Source organism: Lygodium microphyllum, chromosome 15, assembly GCF_053477565.2.
Source record: "Lygodium microphyllum isolate KBCC chromosome 15, Lygodium_microphyllum_v1.1.10, whole genome shotgun sequence".
Taxonomy (NCBI): domain Eukaryota; kingdom Viridiplantae; phylum Streptophyta; class Polypodiopsida; order Schizaeales; family Lygodiaceae; genus Lygodium; species Lygodium microphyllum.
The window spans coordinates 113681670-113709202 of NC_141149.1; the positions used below are offsets into that span (position 1 = coordinate 113681670).

The following is a 27533-nucleotide window of genomic DNA, read 5'->3' on the forward strand; positions in this document are numbered from 1 at the left end:
ACTATTCCTTATTGAACTAGAATGGATAAAGTTGTATTAGATGGGTCAAACATTGAGACAATGTAAACTTGTTATTTGTGCCTTTACTGGGGGTTGTTTATTTGTTTCATTTTTAGTTTTCAGCAATTTCTTAGAGAAGAGGAAGCAATTCTAGGGTCAAAGTATAATGAAGTGCATATAACAACTGTTCTTCTAGCTTATGCACTACATTGCCTTGCTTTATTTCACTTTGATCACTCAACACAATAACTGCGATGTCAGTCCCACGAGGGATAACATTGCCTTGCTTGATCACTCGACACAATAGTTGTGAAATCAATCACAAAACATACAACATTCTCCCGTTGGGAAGCTAGTGCCACCAAGGTACAGTGTCTTGGCCTATAGTGTCCTACCCATGTGTCGATGCTGGCTAAAAGTTGTAGATGGTGAACGGGTGACCTTGACTATAAAGTTATGCTCATCGGCCCATGTGCACATGTGCTATACTTCCTCTCTCCGAGTGGTCAAACGGGGGCGCATCATGCATGTGTGCTGCAATGATGGTGTGTTTCTAGGTGTTAGTAAATTATGAGTCTTAAGATTCCCTTTCTATTTGGGCAGTGATGACAATGGCTTCATCATTTGTGTAATGAGCCAGCTTAATGCTAATCTCAATCGAATCTAATCAGCCCGCACTTTCCACGTTCCGCCCCGGTCCCCCCAACCCCCCCCCCCCCCGCCCCGGCGCACAAACACCCACACACACAAAGACACTCGGTCCCTCTCCCTCAGAGAACTAGGCTCCTGGCTCAGTCTCGGACCGATATGGGCTTCGTGATTCTTGCTTGATGAGATAGGCTATGTGACTGCCTGTAACCTGTTTTGCAACTCTCTCTCTCTCGCTCTCTGTGCTTGTCACTTACTGTACTTGGGCGCTTTTCTCTCTATCCATTTTGCCAATCCTCCCTTTGTAAACGGCGCACCCTCTGTTTTTTCCCTCAGTTCTCACAGAAAGCCCCCTGCACCTCCTCCCCTCTCCCCTGTTCACAAGCCCTTTCCCATTCAGTCCCCTGCAGTGCCTCTAAGATCTTAGTCTCTCTCTCTCTCTCTCTCTCTCTCTCTCTCTATGTCTCTGACCCCCATTTCCCACCAACCCAGAATCTGTCACTTCCATTTAACCACCCGCTTGCCCGCCGTCGCACGCCTCTTTCTCTTTCTAGCTACAGGAACGGAGAGGTATAAAGCTACAGAGAAACAGAGACCCTCCGCCCCCTTGGATCGTGTAGCTTTCCTCCACAGGAGCGCATTTGGGTTGTCGTGTTCTCCCACGAGTCATTTTGGATCTTTACGCGTTTTGACAATAAGCTTCCATCCGGTCATCGAACGTGCAGCTTTTTCAAAGATTACGCATTTTGGATCATCTTATTTCGGCTGTCAGGTCCCCTGCAGTCTCAGTCTCTTGTTGTCAGAGGTACTTGTTCTGGTAACTGCTTTCAAGAAGCTTCTCAATGAAACAATGTGCTAGGCCAATGTAATCCCTTTGCCATGGAGGTGGGAACCAGAGGGAGTCAAATAAGCAAAGGAATGTCACAGGAGGCTACGGCTTTGCTGTCCACGGATGCGAACGGTGTCAGAGGAGCTTCGTCTCTCCCTGCCGCTATGACCATGGCACCCTCATCAACCTCATTGGATGTTCCACTAGTAGCTTCACCGGCCTTTCTGCCCATCTATTCCCTCCCTCCTGGGCAGGTGATGACCGATGAACAGCTGGAGACTCTCCGCCGTCAGATCTCTGTGTATGCAACCATCTGCCAGCAGTTAGTAGAGATGCACAAGGCTATCATGGCTCAACAGAGCACCATGCAAGGTACTTAGCATTACACAAGGTACAACATAATATCTGTAAGAATGCTTATCCTATGCTGTACTTTTTTGTCACCCTTGAAAAAATCAGGTTGCATAGCAGATCTTTGGAATGCAATTTCATGATTTTACCAATTTTATTAGCTTGCCAGCCTTGACAGCATAAAGGCCCCGTGTATTAAGCATTTGCCAGGAATTTCAGTATGGGCTATGAGATTTTAGTAAACATTTCATTCCAAGAATGTGGAAGAGAAAAAAAATATATGTGAGGACCGAGGACCAATTTCTGTAGTGCAGCATTTGTATTATGCCATGCAACCCTTAATTTTTTGGGAACTTGCATGGAAGTACATGGCTGGTGTAGGTGTAAAATATAGAAGGCACGGTTTCTCTTTCAGCTATCAATCTGTACAAGTGTCATACGATTCTAGCGATGTGCATTATTGTTATTTGTAGCCTCCTAGTAGGGGTGCATGAGAATTTAAATGTTGATACTGCTATAGTAGCTGCAGCTGTTTGTCAACTTTGGTGTCCCTAATGTGACCTGTGGAAACCGATTTTTGAGCTGCTGCTGTTAATCATTAGGTCACTGAACATACTAATGAACATTGTGTTCCTGTGATGGTGCAATAGTGACTTTGGCCGGCAGCTAGTTTAGCCAGTTAGTACAGGCAATTGCCAATGTCTCCAGTTTGGAGTGCACCTGGGCTTAGCTCTGAGACTCTACTAGTGGTCAACTGAGATCTTATTGTTGGATTTTCTTATTGAACAATGCAGTCAGTATTTTCTAAGATTTGCCCATTCTAGTCTGTTTTCTGCTTCATTTTTTCCCCTCTACCAAAGTTTCAATGCACAGCTATGAATCAAGTCACTAAGCACTTGATAGAAACTCAAATGATCTTGTAGTTAAAGTAGGTTGAAACAGGTAGTGAATTAGGGTTCTTATTTGCAGGGTTGCGGCTAGGCCAGTCGATTCCTTTTGATACTGCTCTTCATTCAGGGCATAAGCTGACATCCAGGCAGAGATGGACACCAAGCCAAACACAACTTCAGATTCTTGAAAAACTCTTTGAACAGGGCAATGGCACCCCCAGTAAGCAGAGGATAAAAGAGATCACTATGGAGCTTAGTCAACATGGCCAGATCTCAGAGACTAATGTTTATAATTGGTTCCAAAATCGAAGAGCCAGAACTAAGAGAAAGCAGCAGGTTGGAGGCTCCAATAATGGTGAATCTGAGCTGGATACTGATGTTGACTCACCAGAAGAGAAAAAGACTAAGACAGAAAGAGATTTGTCAAATGAGACTTTGGGAGGTGCTCACACTGACACAAATTTTCAAGCTGGGAGTTTTTCAGAATATCATCAGTTTGGGGCACCAAGGGGGTTCTTACAAGCATCACAGATGCATTTGCAATTGGATAATTCTGCCCTCAATAGCCAGGGATACAGTGAGTTCGAATCCTCTTTGACTTGACAGTGTAATTTTTTTTCAGTATTTTGCTTGTACCTGGCTTTACTATCGACCTTTAAAAAAAAAAAAAACTCTCTTTGAGCTTGACGCAATTAGGTGGGATACAGTTTTGGCTCTGTAAATAGTAAGAGTGAAGGACTTTTTCAAAGCTTTATTCTGGGAGTGAAGCTCATCTAATTTCCTCTTCTGACAGATGTTTCAGAAGGTAATTTTCTAGTGGATCAGAAACCATGGGACGTTCCTGTACATATGCAGGATAACAAGACTGATGCAGTGATATCTTCAGCATCTCAAGAATCTCAAGGGCAAATGTTCACAGTCAATGGAAGTGGACAGTCATTAAGCCTGCTTCCTAATGCGGAGAACTACAGCATGGCTCAGTAAGTTTTTTCAAACTATTAAATAAAAACTTTGCAAATACTTGTTAGGTTTCAGAGGCTTGATGCTATTTTGTCTTAGAATTTTAAAGCTTTTTTATCTCTATTCCTGTTGGCTGTATTAGCTTAATCTTTTAGCCACATTTGGGAAGGCTGTCTTAAACATGGCAGCCAGCAATGTGGTTTCTGCTAAACTTGCAGTTTGACTTGCCATATCCTTTCTACTTTGCCAATGTAAGTACTATAGTTAGATTGTGATGCAGAGCTTGAGTGGAGGAGTTGTTACCAACATAGTGTTTGTCTTCCACATGAGGTGTATAACATCTTCAACCTTTTGTTTCAAGGGAGGGGGACTTAATTAGCGAAAGCTGGAAAAAGGTCTACTAGCATATGGGAGAATGCATGGCATAGGGTGATGATTTACTCCTTTGCCCTTGGGCGCACTGCAGTGGGTGGCCATTGAACATAACACAATTGCTTCCTCTTCGCTTCTCTTGCAAGCACACCTGCTTGCTGCGGACTGTTTGGTAAATGCATGGTTATGACAGGGCTGCAATGCCTCTGCATTAGACATTGAAACAGTGGGTTAGCATGAATGTTTTTTTGGTAGATACCTTCTGTTCTTTGGATCGTTTCATCTTCTACACTCAGTTATGGTACTGCCAAGGCATATTGGTGGTAATTTTTTATTCCTTGAGAAGCAGATGCCCAATCTTTCTTACAGATTGTATGTGCTAGTGTGGCTAGTGCTAACTGACCTGTATTTTGTTCTTTCATTGGTGGACATGTGACCATGGCCTGGGCTGAATAAATGGGCAGCCAAATAAAGAACAAAATAATCAGGTCGGTCAGCTTGAAACTGGCCGACAGGCTGCAGGCTGGTCCGATTGCTCTTAAAAAATAATAAAAGCTGCAACTGGTGCCTGTGCGCCACATGGCACCTGCCCTACTGTGTGGACTGCCCCAGAACTGCTGTGAACAGCTGGTGACTGCATGAATCTGTCTGACCTGATCCAGAAATGCATAAATCTGCCCTAGAGTGACTGTACTATACCTGTGCCTGTCCAGGGGATGACTAAATCTGTAACACTGTTTGGGTAATCCATTAACTTTTAAACTTTGGGCAGCCAAATTAAAACTTTGGGCAGGGATGCAGGCCATTTAATATTTAAATCATGTAAGAAGTGTGGATTTGTCATGTTCAAAATGTAATTGAATAGCTGTGCCATTTTCATATCTTTCTTTCCCAATTAGGCTGCATGCAAGTAAGGATGGCCATCTTGGGCTGGAAGGAAGCCGAGAAAAGCCATTCTAAAGGTAATTCTTGAGTTCTTGGCTACAGTGGACCTATGGAACAGCATCAGAACTTACTTGAATGTGTTTCTTGACTGGAATGGGTCCTTGGTACTTGTTTTCTTGGTCATTGACACATTTATTTGGAGGTTCGTTTAACACAATTAATGTACATGCAATTTTGGCACAGTGGGAATGTGTAGAGGCTTGGCCACTAATGTAGGTACTAGCTAAAGGCACATTAGCCCTTGTGGTACTTCTTCTCTATGATAGGCTCCAAGGAAACCAAGAGAGATCTTGTAAAGAGAAGTGTTGTAGAAAAGTATTGTCAAGATAGGGAGCTTAAATTCTAGGAGGACCTGGCTGGTTGCCATGTAGAGGGCTTCTTAGGGAGTCTATGAGGAAGGTTGGGCCTTCTATGAAGGTGTTAGTAGACAAGTCAGATCATGAGTGAGTCTGGGTGTGCTTTAATGGGCTGGACACGGGAGTTTATTATGTGCAGTTTTTTGGCACTTGTTTTTGAGGAGTTAGTCATTATTTTATGGCTGACAAGCTTTTATTATTATTTTATTTGCTGGCTGACTGACCCAGATATTGGCATATTTACCTATTTATTCAGTGGTTCCCCCCTCCTCCTCATTCATTCATCACTTGCAAACTTTCAGAGCAGGTCTTGTTGGGGAGAGGGAGCTGGTGCCCGTGCTCACATAGCCGGTGACTCATTGTTGTACACGATTGTCTCGTGTCTTGGTATATGGATTCAGTTTCCCCGAGCATATTTCCAAGTTCTCCCTTTTTGCAATGTTCTTCTGTTCTTCTTTTCTTTTGCAGTCTCTTCCACATCAATTGAATTTTGGTAGGTTCAAAATCTTGGAGTTGGCGATTAACATCTAGATTCATGAGGGGCTAATTCTTGACAAAGAGTGGGATTGGGTTGAGTTCACATGAGGGGACATTTCGGTGTTTTGGCAATAGGCAAGGAATCCACAATCATGTATGCTTAGAGGCATTGTTGACAAGATGGTCATGTATGCTATTGCAAGGCGTTGTTTGACAGACATAGAGAGTTGCTATGATTCTTTTTTGTTTTTTGGAGTTGGTATGATCAACATTGAATGAGGTTCTCTCCATAGCTAGCTCAGTGGTTCTCCTCCTCATTCATTCATCACTTGTAGACTTCTAGAGTAGGTGTGGTTGGAGAGAGGGAGCCGGTCCCAATACTGACGTAGCTAGTGATTCATTGCTGTACATGAGTGTCTCATGTCTTGGTATATGGATTCCATTTTTTGACCATATTTTTGAGATCTCCCTTTGCAGTGTTCTTTTGTTCTTCTTTTCTTTTGTAGGCTTTCTTCTTTCTTGTGTTACAGAGTCTATTATAGCAAATTCCCACACTTCCATTGTTGCACCCAGTTCTGATAGGAAGGATGGATAAATTAGGGGGACAAACAATGTCAATTCAACTCTATGACCAAATTTATTTCTTGGAGGGTAGCCTCTAAAACAATTAAATTTAATCAACTTAAAAAAACTCACATGGGTAGTTATACACCCATCGCCCAAGCTCTAACAAAGGGGCCCAAGGGGAGCCAGTTTTCACATGGGGTGATCCACACATTATTCATCTATCACAAGAATGTGCATTTTCAATGCTTAGCTTTGGTACCATTAAGTTGTGCACATGTGAAGTGGGAGTTATTTTTGGGCATAGTTATAGTCTAAAACCTATGAAATGCAATAGGTGTCAATGGTGAAAGTTGTATTACGGTATGTTGAACAAGTACATGTGGGTGCTTGGTGTCAATTTTGAGCCTAGGGCATTAAATGTCTAGTGATGAACAATACTTGTGGGTACTTAGTGTCAAATTGAGCCTAGGGCATTGAATGTCCTTTACAATGTCTTGTGGTGACATTAGGGTTAGGCATTAGTTAATTAATAAATGCTAGTCTAAGGCCAATTAAAGTCGGAAACAACTTTAAGTCCCTAAGGGGTTAGCACATTAAATGTGGATGGACACTGGCCAATTAATGGGGAAGATCAAATGGATAATCAATTATTTTTGAGAGATTTAATTAATTCATTTCTAAGAATTAGTAATGCTGAAAATCGCTTTTGGAAGGTTCACTTGGCAAACTTGCCCATGCAATCTGAGAGAAGGTTGTTTGGGATTGGTTGAGTTTGGGGGCAACTATTCAAAGGCTGAGGGAGGAAGAAGAGGTGGCGGTTGCTATTGTTGCCTGATCAAGGAAGGGATTCCTGCGAAGATCGGCTAGGAAGTAGGTGACAGCTGCCAAGAGGCCCCCTAGGTGCAGATGATGGCATTTTCGACATCTCCAATTGTAGGCGACAGCATTTTGGGTCTTCCAAGCTGCAAGCGACAACATTTGTGGCTATCCTATGGATGATGGCAGTGGATTTGGGTCACTTCCAATGCTAGAGTTCTGAAATTTCTCTCTCTTTATTTTCCTCTATCATTCTTTGGCATTCCTTGAACAACTCTCAGCATATTCCAGCCTTTGGTGAAGGGCAGCAATGGTCTACTGCTGTCAACGATCAAACCCTAATCTACAACATAATTTAGGGTTTATTCAGCCACCTTGGGGCCCAGAACATTAATTGAAGACTTGGGCAATGGATTTGTTAGAAGTGGATGCAATGATGGAAGCGTGTGGAAAACTGTTGTAATAGACTTTTGTACACAAGAGAGAGAAACATTGCAAAAGAAAATAACTCTACACAACAAACTTGGAAGCAAAGAGATACTCGAGAAATGGAATCCAAATACCAAGATATGAGACAATACAGAACCAATGTGAGTCACCGGTTGTGACGGCATTGGCACTTGCTCCTCTTTCTCCACCAGAACCAGTTAGGCGATGAATGATCATAATGATGAATGTGGAGGAGAAGCTTGAATAAATAGGCAAAAATAATGCCATAAATCATGTCAGGTCGGCCAACATTTAAAGCTGGTCAACCAGCAATAAATGCTAAAATGACCATCATAAAATGCTAGAAAAAATGCCTAAATAATTAGGATAATATCCTAGTGCCCTAGCCCATTGACATGCACAGACTCAGCCATGAACTGACATATCTACTAACACCCTCTCTCAGATCATGGGTGATCTGATACAATACAATATACAATGATAATGTCCCATCATAGTACATAGAACAAGGACCACCAAAGTAGAACCATGGATACCCAAGGAGTGGGTGAGCAAGCCACTGCCAAGGTGCCTCGGAGAGAACATGATGTCAATGTCGATCGTATCAGCTCCTGAAAATAGAGAAGAGTCATAGCAGCTCTCAATATCTGTCAACAATGTCTTGTAGTAGCATACAAGACGAGCCTTTCAAAAATGCCTCTGAACATTTGTGACTATCAAATAACCATCTCATCATGAACCTAGATGCCAATCCTAGCTCCAGGATTTAACCCTGCTAGACTTTGATCGGTGCATTAGGGAAACCCCTCACTGAAACTTGTGCACCTGTATACATGTATAGATGAGGTTCACCTATCCCATCTCACCACCCTCTCACACTCCCTCTTTGGCATTGGAGTGTTGTGAGGAATGACCCAATCGCCTATACTAGCAACTTGGAAGGGAGGCCCCTGCAGCCATTGCCGGGGCCACATAGATGGAGACTAAACTTGGACCTGGAGAAGAGGAAGACTCGCTGAGAGAGTCATTACCTTGCGTCACAAACCATGCCTGCTCTTGTTGTAAAGCTGCTAATGTCCTATAGTCCTTTCGGAGGTGTCCCTTCTTGCTACAATAATAGCACAAAGACAACTTCTTCTGTCGTATGGCACCCATCTCTGAAATCGGAACATTTGAAGCACCAAGAGATAGCATCCTCATAGGAACTTGAAGTTGAACACGGCAAGTCTCCAACGTAACACTTGTAGTTGAGTAAAGAATAGTTGCTTGCTGACCATTAAGAGGAGATATCGGAGGAGCCATCATGAGGGAGGTGCATAGAAGATGAAAGCTAAGGGATCTTTAGAGAGAAAAATATGCAAAAAATACAGATTCACAAGGATTGCATGAGTTCCAAGTAGTAAAGAAGGTGCATAGAGAAAATATCAACAATAACCAAAGTGTAGTGATGAGAACACAAGAAGTGAATGCACATGAACCCTCTCTAAAGCTGAGCAGTGTATCTTAAAATGAGAAGATGGACCAAAAATAACCAGAACCAGCCTGAAAATACTGTCGCCCAGCTCTGCATAGGAGCAAACAGCCAAAATGCAGGTGCTGATCAATAAAATGCAAGCAGCAGACACCATAATGCAGATTTGGAAGGGTCAATAACAGGTCCCCAGCCCTGAAATATGCCCAAAAAGCTGAAAACAAAAATGGCAGTCTACAAAATGCTGAGGAGATGGGCCAAAAATGATCAGAAGATGGTCACCCAGGCTGTAAATCAGTTGCAATAGTCAAAACAGGTCCAATCAGCAGACAAAAAGTCAAAACTCAGATCTGAAACAGCGTAAAACAGCAGCAAGAACAATGATTGTGCAGTTTAATACCATGTCAGAAGTGGATGTAGTGATGGAAGTGTGTGGAAAACTGCTGTAATGGACTGTTGTACACAAGAGAGAAAGAAAAGAGAGAGAGACTGCAAAAGAAAAGAACATTGCACAAGGAATTCAGAAGCAAAGAGATACTCTGGAAATGGAATCCATATACCAAGATATGAGACATCAGAGAATGGATGTGAGTCACTGGTTGTGAAGGCACTGGCAGTTGCTCCTCTCCCTACACTAGAACCAGTCAGGTGATGAATGATCATAACGATGAATGTGGAGGAGGAGCTTGAATAAATAGGCAAAAATAATGCCATAAGTCATGTCAGGTCGGCCAGCAATAAATGCTAAAATGACCATCATAAAATGCTAGGAAAAATGCCTAAATAATCAGGATAATATCTTGGTGCCCTAGCCCATTGACATGCATAGACTCAGCCATGAACTGATATATTTGCTAACAGATTAGCAGCTGTAATTGAAGAAATTGCAGCTGATTTGAAGGATAGCTCAATCTCCATTTGTTTTGGCCCATGTGCAAGAGCTTGAAGACCAATTTGTGCCCAAATTGCAGCCCAATCAAGGGAGCAATTTGATTCTTAGTGCTGCTGGTCATTTATGACAGCCAAACGTATTGAAGATTGAAGAAGATCAATCCATACCTTAGTGTACTTCAACTTAGAGCAACATAATACAAGTTAACGAAATACCACGAAGGGTGCCAGTTGTTGGGTCTAGTGCCCTATCCGAGAAGGAAAATTGATTTGATCATCATTACCTTACTTTGCAGCAACTAGCCCGCATGCCAGTCTTGTTGCTGTCATGACCTTTCCATCAGCCATGATTACTCTAGACTTAAGTGATTGCTTTGCTGCCCTTGCTTGCTGTTCAAATGCAGTTTCTATTGGATGGGCTGCCCCTTCAGCCTAAACACAACCGCTAGCTCCCAAATTGTAACCATTTGTTGCCCAAATTGTAGCCCTTGCTGCTCATGCTGCTATGGGTTTTCCCTCATTGTTGTGGTCCAAACATAGATTCTCTCTCATGGTACTCTTATTTCAAGCACTAGGTTGGCTGCTTAGATTTGGGATACATGCACTTCATGATGCACCCCATTGTTGCTTATTTTCTTGTTATTTGACTCTACACTCTACACTTTGCACCTAAAACACAACCACCAGCTCCCAAAATGCAACCATCTGTTGCCCAAAGGTAACCCTTGTTGCTTGTGCTGCTAGTCTACTAGTCACTAGTGATTTTACCTCAAACATGGATTCTCTCTCACAAGCAAGTACTTCTATCTCGAGCACTAGTTGGCTGCTTAGTAGCTTACATTTGGGATTGCTACAAGTGATGATACACCTCATCGTTGTTGTTTGTGGTGTCATTTGACTCTACACTTTGCACCATAGTTCTTGGGCCACCTTGTTGAGCATCCTTGATCTTGTGCGACCCAACTACCACCTCTCGAGTTTGCTTTTAGCCTTCATCCTTGTTCCATCTACAATAGCTGGCATATGCCATCTTCCCCACAGTCCCCTATACTACATTGTATCTCGTTTCATACCTTACTAGGAACTCCTTGTACTTGTTAGGCCATTGTCATCTTCATTGTACATTTTCATTCATCTTCAAGAGATGGACATTCATTTGTTGTTTGTGCACTTGATGAGGCCACTCGTCTTCACATGGAATCTTAGCAACTATTGTGAGCATTTGGTTTGATAAGAGCATATAGTTTCTTCTCGAGTCTTATCCTTGGTCTTCGAACTAACAATTGATGCCAATTGTTCTTAGACCATAGATAGACGATTGACCAAAGTTTTAGACAATTAAAATGCCTTTGATGGTCATTTTAATGATCCAAAACTTTGGTCGATTATGCACCTGCAGTCTGAGAACATTTCTAGCTCTTTCTATTGCCCAAAAAGGTTTGATCTCAAGAGGAAAAAGCTGCCACATCAAAAATGCATTGCAACTTTTTTATTTTTACAAATTTAAGAAATGTATTTCATAAATCTAAAAAATAAGAAAGTACTTCCCTAAGCAGACTTGATACGATGCCATGTCAGTGATGCTACAATTGTAATGTCAACATAACAAGGACAAGCTGGCCTTCACTTCATGATGCTTATTTTTCTCTCTTGCCTTTTTATTTTCTTCTTGCATTTCTCTTTTTGTTTCTTTTTATTTCCCCCTACTCTCCTTCTGCAAGGTTCTTCCTTGAGAAAACAAACACTTTTTGGTGATAGAAAGAGTCAAATCCTTGCTAGAAATGTTTTTAGAACATTTACATGATCGAACGCATTTTGGGAATTTATAATGGTCATAGTTGGCTGTTTAAAGGATTCAAAACTTTGGTCAATTATGTATCCATGGTCTAATAATATTTCTAAGGTTTTTTGACTCTTTCTACGGCCTTTTTTTTTGTTTTTCCGAGGAAAATGCTGCCATGTTACATGTGCTCTAGAAAACTAAAGTTCGGATTTGAGCTAAGACTTTACTTTTCTAGAAAATTTTTGGGTTGTTTTTTGTTTTGGTCAACAATTGTGGATGCCTATAAGAATTAGATGTTTTCTATAATTGCTTGGCTGGAAAGTCCATCATGGCTGCTGTCGAAGGCTGGCTGCATTCATGCAGTTGTGTGATATGTGTTGGGAGATTTGAACTTGCATGTTACAAGTTGAACCATAGGGTGCTGGTTTGCACATCTATGTACATGCTGGAGGGTGGTTGTGGAGGGATCCGAAATTGCTCTTGTTTAGTGCAGGTTTGTGCTGTTGGCAATGAAGTTTTGGTGATTTCTCTGTTTTGGACTATTTAGGGTAGCAAATAGCAGCTTGAGATCTCTGTGCTCCAAGGGAAAGAGTTGCTTGGCACTCTTTTGGCACACTAGGGCCTGCTTAGAGATCCTTTGCCTTGTGGTGTTTATGCTTCATAGGGATTAAAGAGTGTAATAAGTCAATTGATTTCTGGATTCTCTTTGGAATATGTTAAAGGAATACCACGAGGATGCAAACGTTTTGGGTCAATTTGGTGTGGGTACTTAATGGAAATATGCAATCATGCAGGGCAATCTAGCTGTGTTTGTGTTGTGACATTTTGATTTTGTTAAATTTTAAAATTAAGAGTGACCAAACATACATCTGCTGTTGTTTATTTACAAAAGGCTGGTTTCAATTTCAGCTAAGGCAACCATCTGGCGAGAAGTTTGAGCCCTCAACTGGGGGAGGACAGACCACTTTCTACGCTTTGCGCCATATGAGTATGTTTTTGGTGCACGACATTCTTGCAAGCCCACGGCTTCCCCACTTCTTATCCTCATGTAGTCCACTTCAATGACTTTAACTCACCCCCTCTACCTAACCCATCTGCACTTATGTAGTCTTTCCTTGATATGGCTTGTGGAGGTCATTGACTGAGTATTACTACTTTACCTTATGGTGCTCTGTTGCTGGAATCTCCACCTGCACACAATGCAGGCTACAATTACCTTGAGCAATGGCTTAGGAAATTCCAACCCAAAAAGATGCCCCATGCCCTATTGTTGAGCAACCAAAATCATGGCATGCATGATGCACAATTTCTGGTGCATTAATGGCTAATTTGCCTCTTCATTGAAGTCCCCCAAAAGGCTTTATTTGTATTTTTGACTTTGTGTTACATGGTAGGACAATTGCCCAAAAATCTCCTTTATAAGGACACCCCCATTCTTATTCCTCATTCTGTTTGCGCATTCCCCACTATCCTTGCGCACACACACACACTGCTTTCAGATTACCTTATCTTCTCTTGTCTCCATCTGCTACTTGTGCATCTTTCGAGCTGGCGACCTAATCTACTACTGCTGCAACACATCTAGAGGCTGCCCAGCCAGCCATGGCTTGTCTTGGTGGAGTTCATTGGCTGGTGACTGCTGCAACACGTTGCATTTTGCTGTGCTGGTGGCAACCCTACTGTCCATGACCTGATTCATCACTGCTCATCTGCGTTTTGCATGCTTGAAGCTCTCTCTACATGGTGGTGACTTCCTCGTTTTCGATTGTGTTCAGTCTTGCAGCTGTGTTTTGGTGGGCAGGTGATCTATAGGCAGCTGATATCTTCTTGACCCTTTCTTCAGCTGCGTTTCGCAGCATTGTGCTCTGCTACAGCCAGTGACATATTCAGCCATCATTGTTTGCCTATCAGAGTCCCATCTTCATTAGCATTCTTGCGTTTTTGATCAGCCATAGTGGACATCTTCTTCAATAGTCCTCGCTTGTGTATTGGAGATTGTCATCTTAAGTATTTTGTCTTGTAGAGTTGGTGTCCTCATTTGCAGCTGCCCCTCTATCAGGATGTAATTGTCTTCATTTGGAGCAACTCTCATCTTTGTCATTGACACCTCTTTGCTAGAGGAACTATGTTTCATTCCCTTTGTAGTGTAGAACCCCTCACACGTGTTGCCTAGGCAGTTAGGAAAGCATAGTCATATTCGAGCTTTGATCATGGGATACTGCAAGGAAACGGCCTCAACTGCTCTGGCATGCATCCGTTACACTTTCGTTTGAAATGGGGCAATTTTGCAGGCCATTGCTTTTCCTGTGGACAGTTGGGGCACTTTATGGCTGAATGCCCCGAGCAACAACACGTTTCAGATGCGGCTCATGTTGCTCCGCCCATGGAAGATATGGTGTGTGATGCTCCGTCGCTGGATACTATCCACCCGCCCCAAGTTCTGGCCAAAGGTAAACAACCGGTTTCGGGTCTGGTTTCCCGTGCCACTAATTGGGTTGAAGTACGTGCCAAAAAAGGCAATAGGATTGGTGCTGGCATGGAGAGTACTGTGCCAATTACCTCACAAGATTCCATGCGAACATATATGCGCAGGAAGGAAATGACGTCTTTCGAGCGCTCTGCTCCTGCTATGGTTTCTTCAGCTCCCCGTCATCAGCCCGCCAGGAAAATGTATTCGGATCGTCTAAAGGGTCCACCTGCACAGCTGGCTTTTGATACCAGAGGCAACGTCATTACTCCGTGGGACCGTCGTTACCCACGTTCCAACCCCAAGCAAGCAGATATGCCGTCTACTTCTAAATCTGGTCCTCAGAACTCTTTTGCGGTGTTGGCAGATTTCTTGGATGAGGGAGTCCTGGACATTCTCGCCGACAAAGTCAAATCGAGGCAAGCTGTGCCTCGTACCTGATTGTGTTTTGTATACACATGAAAATAGCCACGTGGAATGTGCGAGGAATTTGTTCTCGCCACAAGCAACATGCCATGTGGACTGCATTGTATGAGAATCAGTGGGATGTCTTGTGCGCTGTTGAGCACAAGAGTCACGGTGACGCCGGTAAAGTTGTGGATTGCCATGGCTTTCGTTTGTGCTTTCGTTTGTTCTATGCAGGAACACAGGCCATGCATTATTCGGGTGCGCTCATGATTGTATATGCCAAATATCAGCCTGTTCTTATTAAAAATGATGTTCATGGCCGCTTTTTGGTGGTTGAAATCTTATTCGAAGGGGAAATCCTATGGTTACTTGGCCTCTATGCTCCGAATGATTCGTTATCTCGCCGGGAGCTTTGGCAGACTTTGTAGACTTCCTTGTCACTTGGCAGACGGGGCTTCTTCATGGGGGATTTCAATATGTGTGTTGATTCTTCCCAGTCTACATCGGAGCACTCGGTCATGGATGCGCCGGAAAGTCGTATGTGGCAAGAGTTGGCTCTTGTTGTTCTTAAGCAAGATCTTTGGTCCTGGCTACATCCGTATTCTCCAGGCTTTACTTTCCATTCGGCCCAGTATGCCACAACATGGTCGCGGTTGGACCGTATATATATCATGCAGAATGATGATTTTCTGCCTGAGATGCTCGAAATAAAAGTGTTGCAGCAATATGTCTTGTCGGACCATTTCCCTGTGCAGTTCGAGTTGCTTGCACAACCCATTGCCCCTTTCAAGCAATTTCTGGAGAGACTCCCTTTGCGTTTCAACTCGTCCTACTTAAAGCATACAATTTTTCAGGGCTATATGCAGCAATTGCTTGACAGATTCTTCTTGGACTTTTCCTCTCAGGGCACTGCGTCATTTGAAAGATTGCTCTCATGTGCAGCGGGTTGCTCGGCAATATGGGATCTATCATGCCTCTCTTTGTCGGCGCCGTCGACAGGCAGCGGAGGACCTGCTGGTTTTGGTTCGCTCCCTGCTGGTGGACACTCTGGATGATGCTTTTCTGCTTGCACTGGCCATGCAGGTGGCTGATCTTATTAAAGAATTCCAGTTAAAATCGTATTAGTAGGCCAAATTGCAACATCTGACAGAGACTTTGCAAGATAGTGCATGTCAGACCCATAAGTTCTTTCAAGCTCTCCATGCCTCTCCTGCTCGAGAGAATATGACCAGACTCGAGGATGCACAAGGCCACCTTATCCTAGATCCACAGACTATTGTGCATATGTGCAGGAATTATTTCCGTGACCTTCTCGGTTCCGCTTCTCCACCTTCAGCCCAAATTACTCAGGCCCGTTCGGTTTTTTATGACCTGGTCCGCAATCAGCTTCCGCAGGATATGCAAGCTACTCTGGAGTCAGATATTGGTGAAGCAGAGGTTATGGATGTCTTGTTACACTTGCCCAAAGATAAAAGTCCGGGTTGGGATGGTCTCACCAATGAGTTCTTTGAAGCTTTCGCTACCCAACTGGCGAAACCATTGCAGGCTTTGTTTCAGCAGGTGTGGGAAACGGGGATCATGCCTCCCTCATGGAAACAATGACTTATTAAACTGCTTCCAAAAGTTCCTTCGCCATCTAAGTTGACACAGTGGCGCCCCATTTCTTTGATGGGTTCAATGTACAAAATCTTTTCCAAAGTAATGGCGAATCGGCTCCATAAGCATCTCCCTGCCCTTGTGCACCCTCTCCAGTATGGTTTCATTAAGGGCCGAAATATTCTACACAATGTTTTGAATGCCCAATTGGCCATTGATTATGCCCGGCATTCTAATTAGGAGGTGGTACTGATTCAACTGGACCTGGAAAAGGCTTTTGACTATCTGGACTGGTCTTTCGTTGCTGACCTTATGTCTGCTATGGGCTTTGGTGCTCGGATGTCTCGTCTGATCTACACCATTAGTGCTGCGGCGTCTTTGTGAGTCATGCTGAACGGAGGCGTTACTGAGCCATTTGTCCTTGCCCGTTCTGTCAGACAGGGGTGCCCTTTGAGCCCTTTATTCTTTGCCCTTGTGACACATCCAGTTCTTTCCATGTTATCGCATATGGCCGCCTCTTCCCAGTTGGCCGGACTGTCGCTTCCTACAGGACAACACTTCATTAGCCAATCCGTGGCGGATGATACTTTTATGATTTTCCGTGCGGACAAGGATAACCTTCGAAAAGCATTGGATGTTTGGGGTCTCTTTGGTCAGGCGTTAGGCCTTCGTATCAATGCGCTCAAATCAGCCATTCTAAGCTGCACGGAGTCGGATTTGCAGTCCTTGGACTGGCAGGGTCTGGTTGTTCCTCGAGGTTCCATTGTCAGGCATCTTGGATACCCTTTGGGAGTTGATGTTCCCCCAAAGCAGCTTCTGCAGTGGATTTCTCAGAAAATGGTGGCCAAGTTTATGTATTGGAAGTCTCAGGCCTGGCCTTTTCATGTTCGCCTCAAAGTAGCCCAGATAATTATGTTGCCAATGCTCACATATTTCTTGCCATTATTGCCCTGGACTCCTACGACTCTGAATGCTCTCACTCAGTCTATTCGCTTCATGCTATGGAAGGACTCATTGCATACAGGTATTTCCTGGATCTCGTGGTCGCACGCGTGTACCCCCAAATGCATGGGTGGCGGAGCTATTTTGGATGCCCAAACTCACATGCAGGCACTCCGTTGGTCCCTTTTCCGCGCCATATGCTCGGATGATCATCATCCGTGGGTTGCTATCGCCCGCTATTTCCTCGAGGGCCATGGGCTTCGGCATGGCAATACCCAACTCCGGAGTTCTTGGTGGCACGTTCTTAATGTTGATTCGCGGTTTTCCAGTTCTTCTTCATTGCTTCTTACTCATTTGGTGTGTTCCTGGAAACACGTCCTTCAAAAAGCTCAGTGGTACCCAACGGAGGATCGCTTGGCTACTAACTCCTTTCAATTGGAATTACTGGCAGTCTCGCGTTTACTTTCGTGGGAAGGTAAACATGAGCTTAGACCACAATTCAACCGGATGGCACGTTTGGGCTTGTCTTCAGTTGCGGATGCCACCCTTGCCAGTACCAATGTGCTTATATTGTTTCGTACTGCTAGGAGGCTTTTCCGGATCCCTCATGGATATAGGCCTTTATGGGAACAGCTTTTGACGGTGCTCCAGAGCAGACAACCCTTTCCTGCCCTTGCTTTGGATCATCCCTGGCAGGATTGGGACCTACAAGGCCGGTTGCATTTGAGCAAAGCTTCTGCTAACCAAGTGTATCATCTTCTGATTAAAGATAATCAATGGCTAGTTACTAAAGTGAATGCTTTATGGGGATTGCGTAAATCCCGGTCATGGTGGAGGACAGCTGTGATGGAGGGCTGGGTCAACAAGACACCCTTTAAATACAAAGTCTTTCTTTGGAGAGTGATGATTGGGGGTCTTCCGCTTGCTTTGGCTCTTTCCAAGCGACGAATCTCCAATGGCACCTGTTTCTTTTGCACCACTACTATGGAATTCGCCCGCCACCGATTTATTTCTTGCCCCGTCGCTAAGAAAATCTGGTTATTTTTGTCGGCCGTTTGGCGAGGGGTGGTTGGTATCACACTGCGCCCCTTTGATTGGGTTTTGGGCCAGCCCAAATACCCTACTCCCGCACAACCACATATGAAGCTCATGTATCACTTTCTTCGATACTGGGGCTGTTGGCATAACTGGACCATTCGGAATGCTTTTCTGTTTGACTCCGCCCATAATGTTCAGCGGCATATTGTGAGGCTTAAGGGCCTCTTGTATTGGCAGTTAGCCCTTCTCCATCGTTCTGATTTGCTCTCTACGGAGGACTTCCGTCCTTGGTATATGGCAATTTCCTCCGCAACCTTGCCATGAAATTGTAACTTGTAGTACTTAGCACCTCTTCACATGATGGCTTGGATTGTCATCATGTTTCTTGTAATCAAGTAATCTTGTATTTTTTTTGTAATTAATACAATTACCTTTTACGAAAAAAAAAGAGAGAGTATATATGTAGAGAATAAAGGAACAATTTGATGGAGGCTGAATGATACAATGGCTGATTTTTGTTAGCCCTAACACGTAGCTCCAGGTGCTAGTGTGGATGCCAAACAAAGGTAGGAGGAGGAGAAGATGACATCAGAGGTTGGTTTGAAAGATGAGAATGGTGGAATGATTGAACAATGGAGTGGATTGGCTATTTATGGCCAAAAGAGCCAAAAATTGATCGACTTGCACAAAAGGCCCAAAATATGACCGATTTGGTTAGGACTCAAGGCACCTAAAAATTGGTATGGTCATTGTGCTAAAACAAAAATACAGTGGTGCCACCTCCATCTTATTTAGGTCGGTATGAGACATTGGTAGGTGGAGAGATGTGTATAGGGAGGTATTGCGGGTGGTGGGTATGCCAAGGTATGTTTCTTGTCCAGTATTTGTACCCAAATTTTTGTGTTGGGTGATACACATGCATAGGGATTCTCAATAGTACTGATGATAGCGTCCGAGGAGCTACCACTTCGAGACTATAGCAGTTCGTCATGAGTAGCTGAAACTTCGATCTATAGGGGCATAATAATTATTGTTATGACAATTAACTTAACATTTGAAATTAATGTCATAATTAATATTAATGTTAATTTAACATTAAATATCATTGTGTTCATAATGAAAGCAGAAATACTTTCATATCGAGAGAGGAAAGATTGATATGAGAGAGAGAGAGAGAGAGAGAGAGAGAGAGAGAGAGAGAGAGAGAGAGAGAGAGAGAGAGAGAGAGAGAGAGAGAGTGTGTGTGTGTGTGTGTGTGTGTTATATTAACGTCTACGAAAGGCCAAGTTGGCCTATGAGACCAAAACGTTACATACAAAATGTCGGGGAAACTTTCCAGGTCCCAGTAAAGCTACCATCTAATGCTATGATAAACTAATTGAGTAGGTACAAAATGGTATATAGGCTGGGTATAATTCATATGTGTTCCAAGTATGGTGTGGAACTGCTCATGGAGCTTGGTCATCCTAAAATGTCCTGCATGGTTCTATCTAACATCAAGAGGCTGAATCGGCGGCGCAGGGCCCTCTGATGGCAGCATAGTATCCCTTGTATCCTCGACATGTGCCTCCTGTGGGGGCGGGGGCGGGGGCGGGGGCAGGTTGGGTGTGGGTGCCCGGCTTTGCTTCTTGCCGTGGCTATGGCTACGGTGGTTCCCAGTGGCCGGGAGGTCAGTGGGGTTGGTGGGGGCTCAGGGATGGGGCTGGTAGTTGGCTTTTGGTAGAATTCTGTGAGTAGGCGTTGGGTGGCTCTCTGTCTTTGCTTCGAGGTTCGGAGGAGGTCTTTGTGGCGCTGTATTTCTAGCAAGAAGAGCCTAAGGCATCTTTGGTCCTTGAAATCCATCACTCTGGAGAGTGGCCCTAATCTTTCTCTGAGCAGGCAGTGGAAGCGTCCCAGGATTTCGTAGTACGTTGGGCACTTGCATATGTAGTTATTCTTCTGTCTCCGGCTCGAGCTAGCAGATTTGGCAGATCTGATCTTCTAGGGGGAGGGGGTGGGCCCTATATCTACCTGTCTCGACTCGTAGCTGGTGTGAAGATGTATGGATCTATCCGATGGCACTTCTGACGCCATGGGACAAGTGTGTGTCCATGTAGCTTGGGTGGGTAATGAAGCTGTCCGGAGATATGTGTAGGAAGTTCTCCCAGTAGAAAGCCTTCTTTGTCCCTAGGTCTTCTGTAGGAGTCACCCATGTCTTGGCTGTGTGTAGCTGAATGATGTCCATTCTGATGATGCGGTTCATCTCCTCTCGGCTGAGCTCCAGGTGGGGATTGTGAGAAGATATCGATTGCTATCATGGAGAGAGAGAGAGAGACGGAATAAGAAGGCGAAGAAGGCTCTTGTAAATATTGTAGAGACTTCGGGTATTTCTTTTGAATTCTAATCGGAAGATTGTTTCATTAATATGAGTAGTTGCAATGGTTGCTCAATAAATAAAAATATATTTGGTCTGCATGACCTTTTAAAGGTCATTGGGCATGTTAATAGCCAAGAAGTTACAGTTTTGTTTGATAATGACTCTACTCACAATTTTTTCTTAGTACAAAAAATGTAGCTCTACACGGTACCGGTTGACCGAGCTTATTGTGTTCGATATGTAGAGGACTCTACTATTGATCGTTGGGATTTGATGGTGCCAAGCTTGGATCTCTCAATCTAGCAATCCTATGAGCTTTTGGATTTTTAATTGATGAGCCTTAACCACATTGATTTGATTTTTGGCATGCCATGGTTTTTTGATACATATTATCCTTTGTATATTAACTATAAAACTCATGTAGGGCCTTTTGAACTTAATGGTCGTTATCATGCGATTGAGGTTGGTTTATCCTTTCAGATCAAAGAAACTAATGTATATATGATATCCCCTTTGGAATGCAGTAGTTATTTTTTTGATTCAGATATTGCTACTTGAACACGAGTAAATATTTGGATTTGATTCTATAGGAGTATGCTAATGTCTTTCGGTTAGAATTACCTGATTGGCTTCTATCATTTTGTGGTACATTAGACAATAGGATCGAGACGTTACTTGGTAGCCATTCCATCTTTGGGCAACCTTATAGGTTAAGTTCGAAAGAGGATGACATGATAGGTAGGAAACTCCACAATTACCACCTAGGTAAGAATTTTATTAAACTGAGTAAATCTCCATTCTTGCTAAGAAGAGGGATGGCACGATATGCTTTTGTGTTGATTATAAAGGTCTCATAAAGTGACCATAGCAAACAAGATCCGTTACCTCAGACGAATGACCTTTAGATCGATTTTGTAGTGTGCGATATTTCACCAAGATTGAGGTCTTAGGCTCATCGGTTACCATCAGACATCGATAGCTTCAGAGGATGTCTCGAAACTGCATTTCGGATGTGGTATGGACTATCAAATTTTGGTGATGTCTTTTGGATTAGCTAATGGTCTTGCAACTTTCTAGCAGATGATGAATGATTTGTTTCGTTTATATCTCAAAAAGTAGATAGTCATTTTCCTTGACGATGTATTTATTTATAGTAAATCATTGGAGTAGCATACGAACCATTTGTGTATCGTCTTATATCTCTTAAGATGAGAGTGATTGTTTGAAAACTATTCAAATGCGAATTTTTTTGTATTAGAGCTATTGTATCTTGGGTATGCCATCTTGATTGATGGCATTTAGATTGATCCTGAAAAAGTTTTGAGTAGTACTTGATTGACCTATTTCAGGGATTGTAAGGCAAGTAAAATCTTTTTTGGGCTTTACTGGATTTAAAAAAGAGTTTATTTAGGACTATGCTTATATGGCTAAAACCCTTCAATTTTGCTTTAGGGTATCCGAAGTAAGAAAAAGCATATTAGTCCACTAGTTGTTTGGATTAAAAAGCTTAATCAACGTTTTTAAACATTAAAATGATTGGTTACCATTGCATTGATGCTGTGGCTTATTGATTCGAATAAACATTTTGAGGTTCATACTAATACAAGTGATTATGCTATGGGCGCTGCTCTTTATCAAGACATCCCACTCATTGCATTTGAGAGCCATAAGCTCACGGATGCCCAAACACGTTGCACCACCCAAGAGAAGGAATTGTTGATAGTCATCCATGTGCTGTTTATCTTGAGTATTTGGTCAAGTGGAAAAATTGCCAGGAGGTGGAGGCTACTTGGGAGTTGTTATGATCTTTGAAGAGTCATTTTTCTCCACTTTGTCCTAGAGGATTTTGTTGAGGACAACGATCATTTATCAGGGGGAAGTGTTATATCTTTGAAACTCTGGATTGGTGCTAGTAGCATTGGCCATAGTGGTCAAGAAGTGACTTAGTGCGAATGCACTAAAGACACTTCGGGTGTAGGGTAGCTGAGTTTTATTTATAGAAATCAAGGCTGTGTTGTGCACATCATTGTGTGATCACCGCTCTTGGACTCTTGGTCCATAGGCTGACACATTTGTAGATAGGGATGGTGTGGGTTGGTGATATGGGATGCCAACCCTTTGGGACCTGAGTATTGCTAGCTCCTAGGCTTGAGCTTGAGCCCCTTTGGCTCTATGGTTGGGAGGTGAGTTTAATGTCACATTTGTAGATAGGGATGATGTGGGTTGGTGATATGGGATGCCAACCCTTTGGGACTTGAGTGTTGCTAGCTCCTAGGCTTGAGCTTGAGCCCCTTTGGCTCTATGGTTGGGAGGTGAGTTTGATGTCCAGTCCCTTATATTTGTGAATGTGGCTTTGATTGTATCTCGTGTGTAGGATCATGGGAGGACATTTTAGTGAGGGTATATCTTCTAGCACTTCTTTTGGAGGTGCCAGGTTTTCTCACAATGTGGACATGTAAGGTATCCTTTGTGCTTCTACTCTGAATCAATATCAGAGTCTGAAGAGGTTTGAAGTTTCTTGGACTTCTTCTTCCCTTTCCTTTGCTTGGCTTGTCCCTTATTTAAAGATGATACCACAAAGGCATGGCTTTGTGCGTTGGCTCCACCAAACTTTGCCTCCTCGTGATGCACATCTTGGTGAAGCACCATTGGGAATAGCTCCTCCCAAGTGAGTGTCCCTTGCATGAGATGTGAGGGAAAGTTTCACAACTAGGTCTTTTGATGAAGGCATGATTTTCGAAGGGATGCAAAGCTCATCCTGAACCTCCTCCATCTTGTTGATTTGGTCCTTTGTCATGAGGCGTGTATTTTACAAATGAAAGAAATACTGCAAAGGGTGATAGTTTTGGGGCCAATTGGGTTTTTGCTGTCCAAGAATAAAGTGGTAATGTCTTTGGCATGCAGCCAATCCCATAAAGTTCATGAGGTGGAGGTTGCGGTTGCTCCAACATGGGGATCCATGGAAGGTCCGGGAATAGGGACTCGTGAAATCCTAGCCTTCAAAGATTGAGAAGGGAGAGAAAGATAAGATAGTGGTCCATTCGCTGATCCACATCATGATCACTGTGTCAATCTTGGCGGTTTGAATGAAGATCCTCACAGTTACGACTTTGTGATTGCTGATCTTCATGATCTTGGTTGTCAGTTTGCTGATCTTCATGGTCTTTGTTGTTAGTTTGATGATCCTTGTAGTCCTGATCCACATGATCCCACCTATTGTCATGGTTTGTCATAGATGTCCTTCAAGAAACTTACTGAAAAACACATGAAATGCTGCAATTGATGGAGAAAGCAACCTGAAAAATGACGTCTTTTGTCTGTTTGGGTCTGTTTGTCTCATGTGTAGCAGAATAGATGATGTCAGCAGAGAGTAGCTGAGGCAAGGAGGTCCAAATGCTGCCGGGGAAGGGAGGCTGGACTGAGAATGCAGTGTGTGCAGGGGCTGTAAGCAGAAAACACAGCCTATTGTAGGCTGGAAAATGATCAGTGAGCCTGAAAGTATGCTGCCCTGCAAGAAACACACAGCTCGAGCACCAAAACAGTCTGCCCAGCAATAAAGGAGGCCGCCTGGGTGCTGTTCCAGCTGCCCAGCACCGAAGATGGCTCCTCAAATTAGAATGCAGCATAAAGATGACTGTCCTGGATCCAATGCAGCCAGGAAGAGAGAGAAAGCAGGCCGCCCTGCTCAGTCATGCTGAAAACGCAATGGCTGCACAGTTGTGCATATGCCCAGCTGGTAGAGAAGTTGGACTGCTGCTCCTTTTGCTAGGCTCAAGTTCCCATCAAGGCCAATGATACCATGTGAGAGAGTACAGTGAAAAGGAAAGCAAACACAAAGTGAGAGAGAGAGTGAAGGAATACAGAATCAGGGAACAATTTGACTTGGAATGAATGCTACAATGGCTGATCTCTGTCAGCCCCAACACGCAGCTCTAGGCGTTAGTGTGGGTGCAAATGAGCCAAAAACCTGCACAAAAGGCCAAAGTATGGCCGATTTGATAAAGGGGCCTTAAAACTTGTGTGGCCACCACGCTAAAACAGAATTGCACTGGTGCCACCTCCACTGGAAATGCCTAAGACACGTAAACTGACAGACAATCTCATTGTCAGACCTCCAGAAATCCTTGTTTGACTTGGAGGTTCAGGCAAGAGATGATTGTATATGATATACTACTCCACACCTATCACCACCTATTCTACCACCCAGTTGCTACTCAGCTTTCTATGATGTTCATGTTGAACCAACACTAATCTAGCTCTGCCAATCATGTGGCCATGTGCAGAGCTCTACCTACCTTGCAACACTTATTATTGCATTACCTATGCCTATTGTTCGTTGCCCTCATTTTCCTAGTGGAGCCTCCTAGACTGGTCAAACTCACGTGCAAGATGGACTCTTTGGGGTTACCTCCACCCAGCTGTATCCTACTCTCGGAGATATCCTCCTTTAGTACCTACCTTCCCTCTTGTTGTGACTAGGAATGCCTTTACTGAGCAGTAAAACTCGCTTCAATGGTCAATCACACTTCCGTGCAATTTACATTATTTTTAAACAATCTTCCTGCAGAAAACAATTCTATGTTCCAAATCATTACCTTTCCCAATGTTCAACCTTTTACGAGCTTCTATTATGTATGGTTGCATGACTCAGAACACACAAAAAGTTCTTCCTCCCCTTCTACTTAAAAAAGGGAAGTTCAGGAGCGGCCAGTCCTCTATTGAACGGGAAGCAAGTCTCAAGAGGGCAATTCCTCTTCCTTAAACAGTAGAAAATCCACTACCAGTTGACCTAACTGTTCCTAAAAAGAATTGATACTTGTACATGTTGCCAGATGCCAAGCAAGAAAACATGAAAATATCACTCTAACCCCTCGCTCACTCCTTATTTTCATCTACTTGTTTTTTTGCTAGTCTCAGTTGTATTAACTATTGTAAGAGGTAAGTAGAGGAAGTATGGGACGAATTATTGGACACATCAAACACTGCTTTTGACCAATGTGCTTCAAGTTATTAGCAGTTTGCCTATATTTGACTTATCAATTGGAGACTTGGGAATTTGGCTTAGTCTTTCAATTTTTAGGATGCTTTACGATGTAGTTGTATATGCTATAGATCACTTTTATCCATTTTTCTCTATAGCAAGGATTATGGAAATGCTCTTTGAGGGCAAATGTAAATCGTTCTGTTTGGTTTATCATTATTTAAGATCAGTTATTTCTTGCAGGTAGGAAAAGCTTGCAATTGGATGAAGAACTAACTAACAAAATTTTGATAGCTTGCTAAATGAACCATCAAGGCCGAGCTTTGATCTGGGAAGCACCCCGGTTGACATGAATCATGTATAGTAGAAAGAGTCTTAACAGTTTTGAGAAGTGTACTAATGTAAAGAAATTGTCCCTTGTTATGGGGGTGAGAGAGGAATTAAAAGTAATGTTTGCTGAAGGATGGCAGGTTGGTTGTCAGTATTCAAACCTCTTGTTTTCCAAGTCCCTTGCATGCAATCAAGCATGTGCATGAAAGCCTGCTGAGCTGGTATGCTACTGTTGCTCATTGCGTCTTTAACTTACCTTGAAAGATACCAGTGAGCATTTCATCCAAGTGGGACAACATTAGTGCATGTAGGAAGTTCGCTAGTCTGATATAAGTCTACTTTTGTAATGGACATAATTCTGTTGAGCAGCTTTACTCCTTTATATAGAGGTACATATTTGGTGGGACAAGTTTTACAACTCTTAATGAAGAGAGCCTTTCTGCTCTAATCTTGTCATAACAATTGGGTACTATGTCTTGGCACAGTTTTAAAGCTCTAGTGCCAGTACGGCACCAAGTTTCAGGGGTGTATGCCACATGCTTCTTTAAGAAGAGGTGTATGATGCTTTTAACTTGACATGTGAGTGTTCAAGAAAAAAATTGATGGGAATATGTGAACATATCTATTGTGTCTAATTTTGTGCATAAATAATAGCTAGATGGGCTTTCAAACAACTATTATTGGTTAATTGCAGCACAGCAAAAGTTAATAATATGCTGTCAGCTAGAATGAGCTGGAATAGCTACAGTTGGGAACTATAAAGATCTTAAAATCATCCATTGCTAAAAAATGGGAATATGTGAACATATCTATTGTCTAATTTTGTGCATAAATAATAGCTAGATGGGCTTTCAAACAACTATTATTGGTTAATTGCATCACAACAGAAGTTAATAATATGCTGTCAGCTAGAATGAGCTGGGATAGCTACAGTTGGGAATTCTAAAGATCTTAAAATCATCCATTGCTAGATATAAAAACTGCAAGCTCAATCCCTTTTACCGTTTTGCCAAAAGCTGTTCTGATGAATGTGAAGTTGCCTTGTTTTATCTATTGCTAGTTGGAGGTTACAGTGGATTCATATAAGAGTCCAGATGACAGTAGCTATGGGAGCTAATGTGGAAAAGATCTATTCAATTAATTTCAGCTGTCATTTAGAAGTATTGGTGGGAAAAATCACAAGAGATTAATGCTGTTGTGGTTCAGTTGGTGCCTTAAAATTCTGTGCAAGATGTTTTGTGATGATTGGCATATTGTGTAATTATTATGCCAAATGTGAGCTATAGAACTCTCTGCAAATTATTGGCAGAGAGGGCGAATGCTTTTTCTAGCAGAAAGTGCTCCAGAAGCAATCTTAATTTATGAAAGGCAAATTATTAACGCAGCTATCCTCAGCATGAAGTTTTTGATACAGGAGGCTACAAAAATACTTAATAAACATGAACTTAACAAGGCCTATGACAAGATAAGAGTTGGGACTTGTTTAAGGCAGTGGTGTTGGGCGGGATCTTTGCAAAATGATTGCTGCCACCTATGATAGAGATGCTGAACATTGAGAAACTTTTAAGAGGATGAAATACATGAGATGGTTATGCAGGCTAAAGAGGAC

The 27533-nt window shown here is 42.9% G+C and overlaps 1 protein-coding gene across 3 annotated transcripts; it reads left to right on the top strand.

The window, feature by feature from the left end:
- Positions 1-757: 757 nt before the first annotated feature.
- On the top strand, positions 758-26487 carry LOC148024930 (uncharacterized). Of its 3 annotated transcripts, none has more exons than XM_087694612.1 (4): positions 758-1849; positions 2846-3295; positions 3512-3698; positions 25838-26487. In XM_087694612.1, the coding sequence occupies exons 1-4, from the start codon at positions 1528-1530 to the stop codon at positions 25839-25841; spliced, it is 963 nt and encodes a 320-aa protein (XP_087550738.1). In that variant the 5' UTR covers positions 758-1527; the 3' UTR covers positions 25842-26487. The 3 variants fall into 3 exon arrangements, with proteins under 3 accessions (XP_087550738.1, XP_087550737.1, XP_087550736.1); XM_087694610.1 differs by having other exon boundaries at positions 759-1849; positions 2798-3295; positions 25838-26458; XM_087694611.1 differs by lacking the exon at positions 25838-26487 and having other exon boundaries at positions 2798-3295; positions 3512-3702.
- The last annotated feature ends 1046 nt before the right edge of the window (positions 26488-27533 follow it).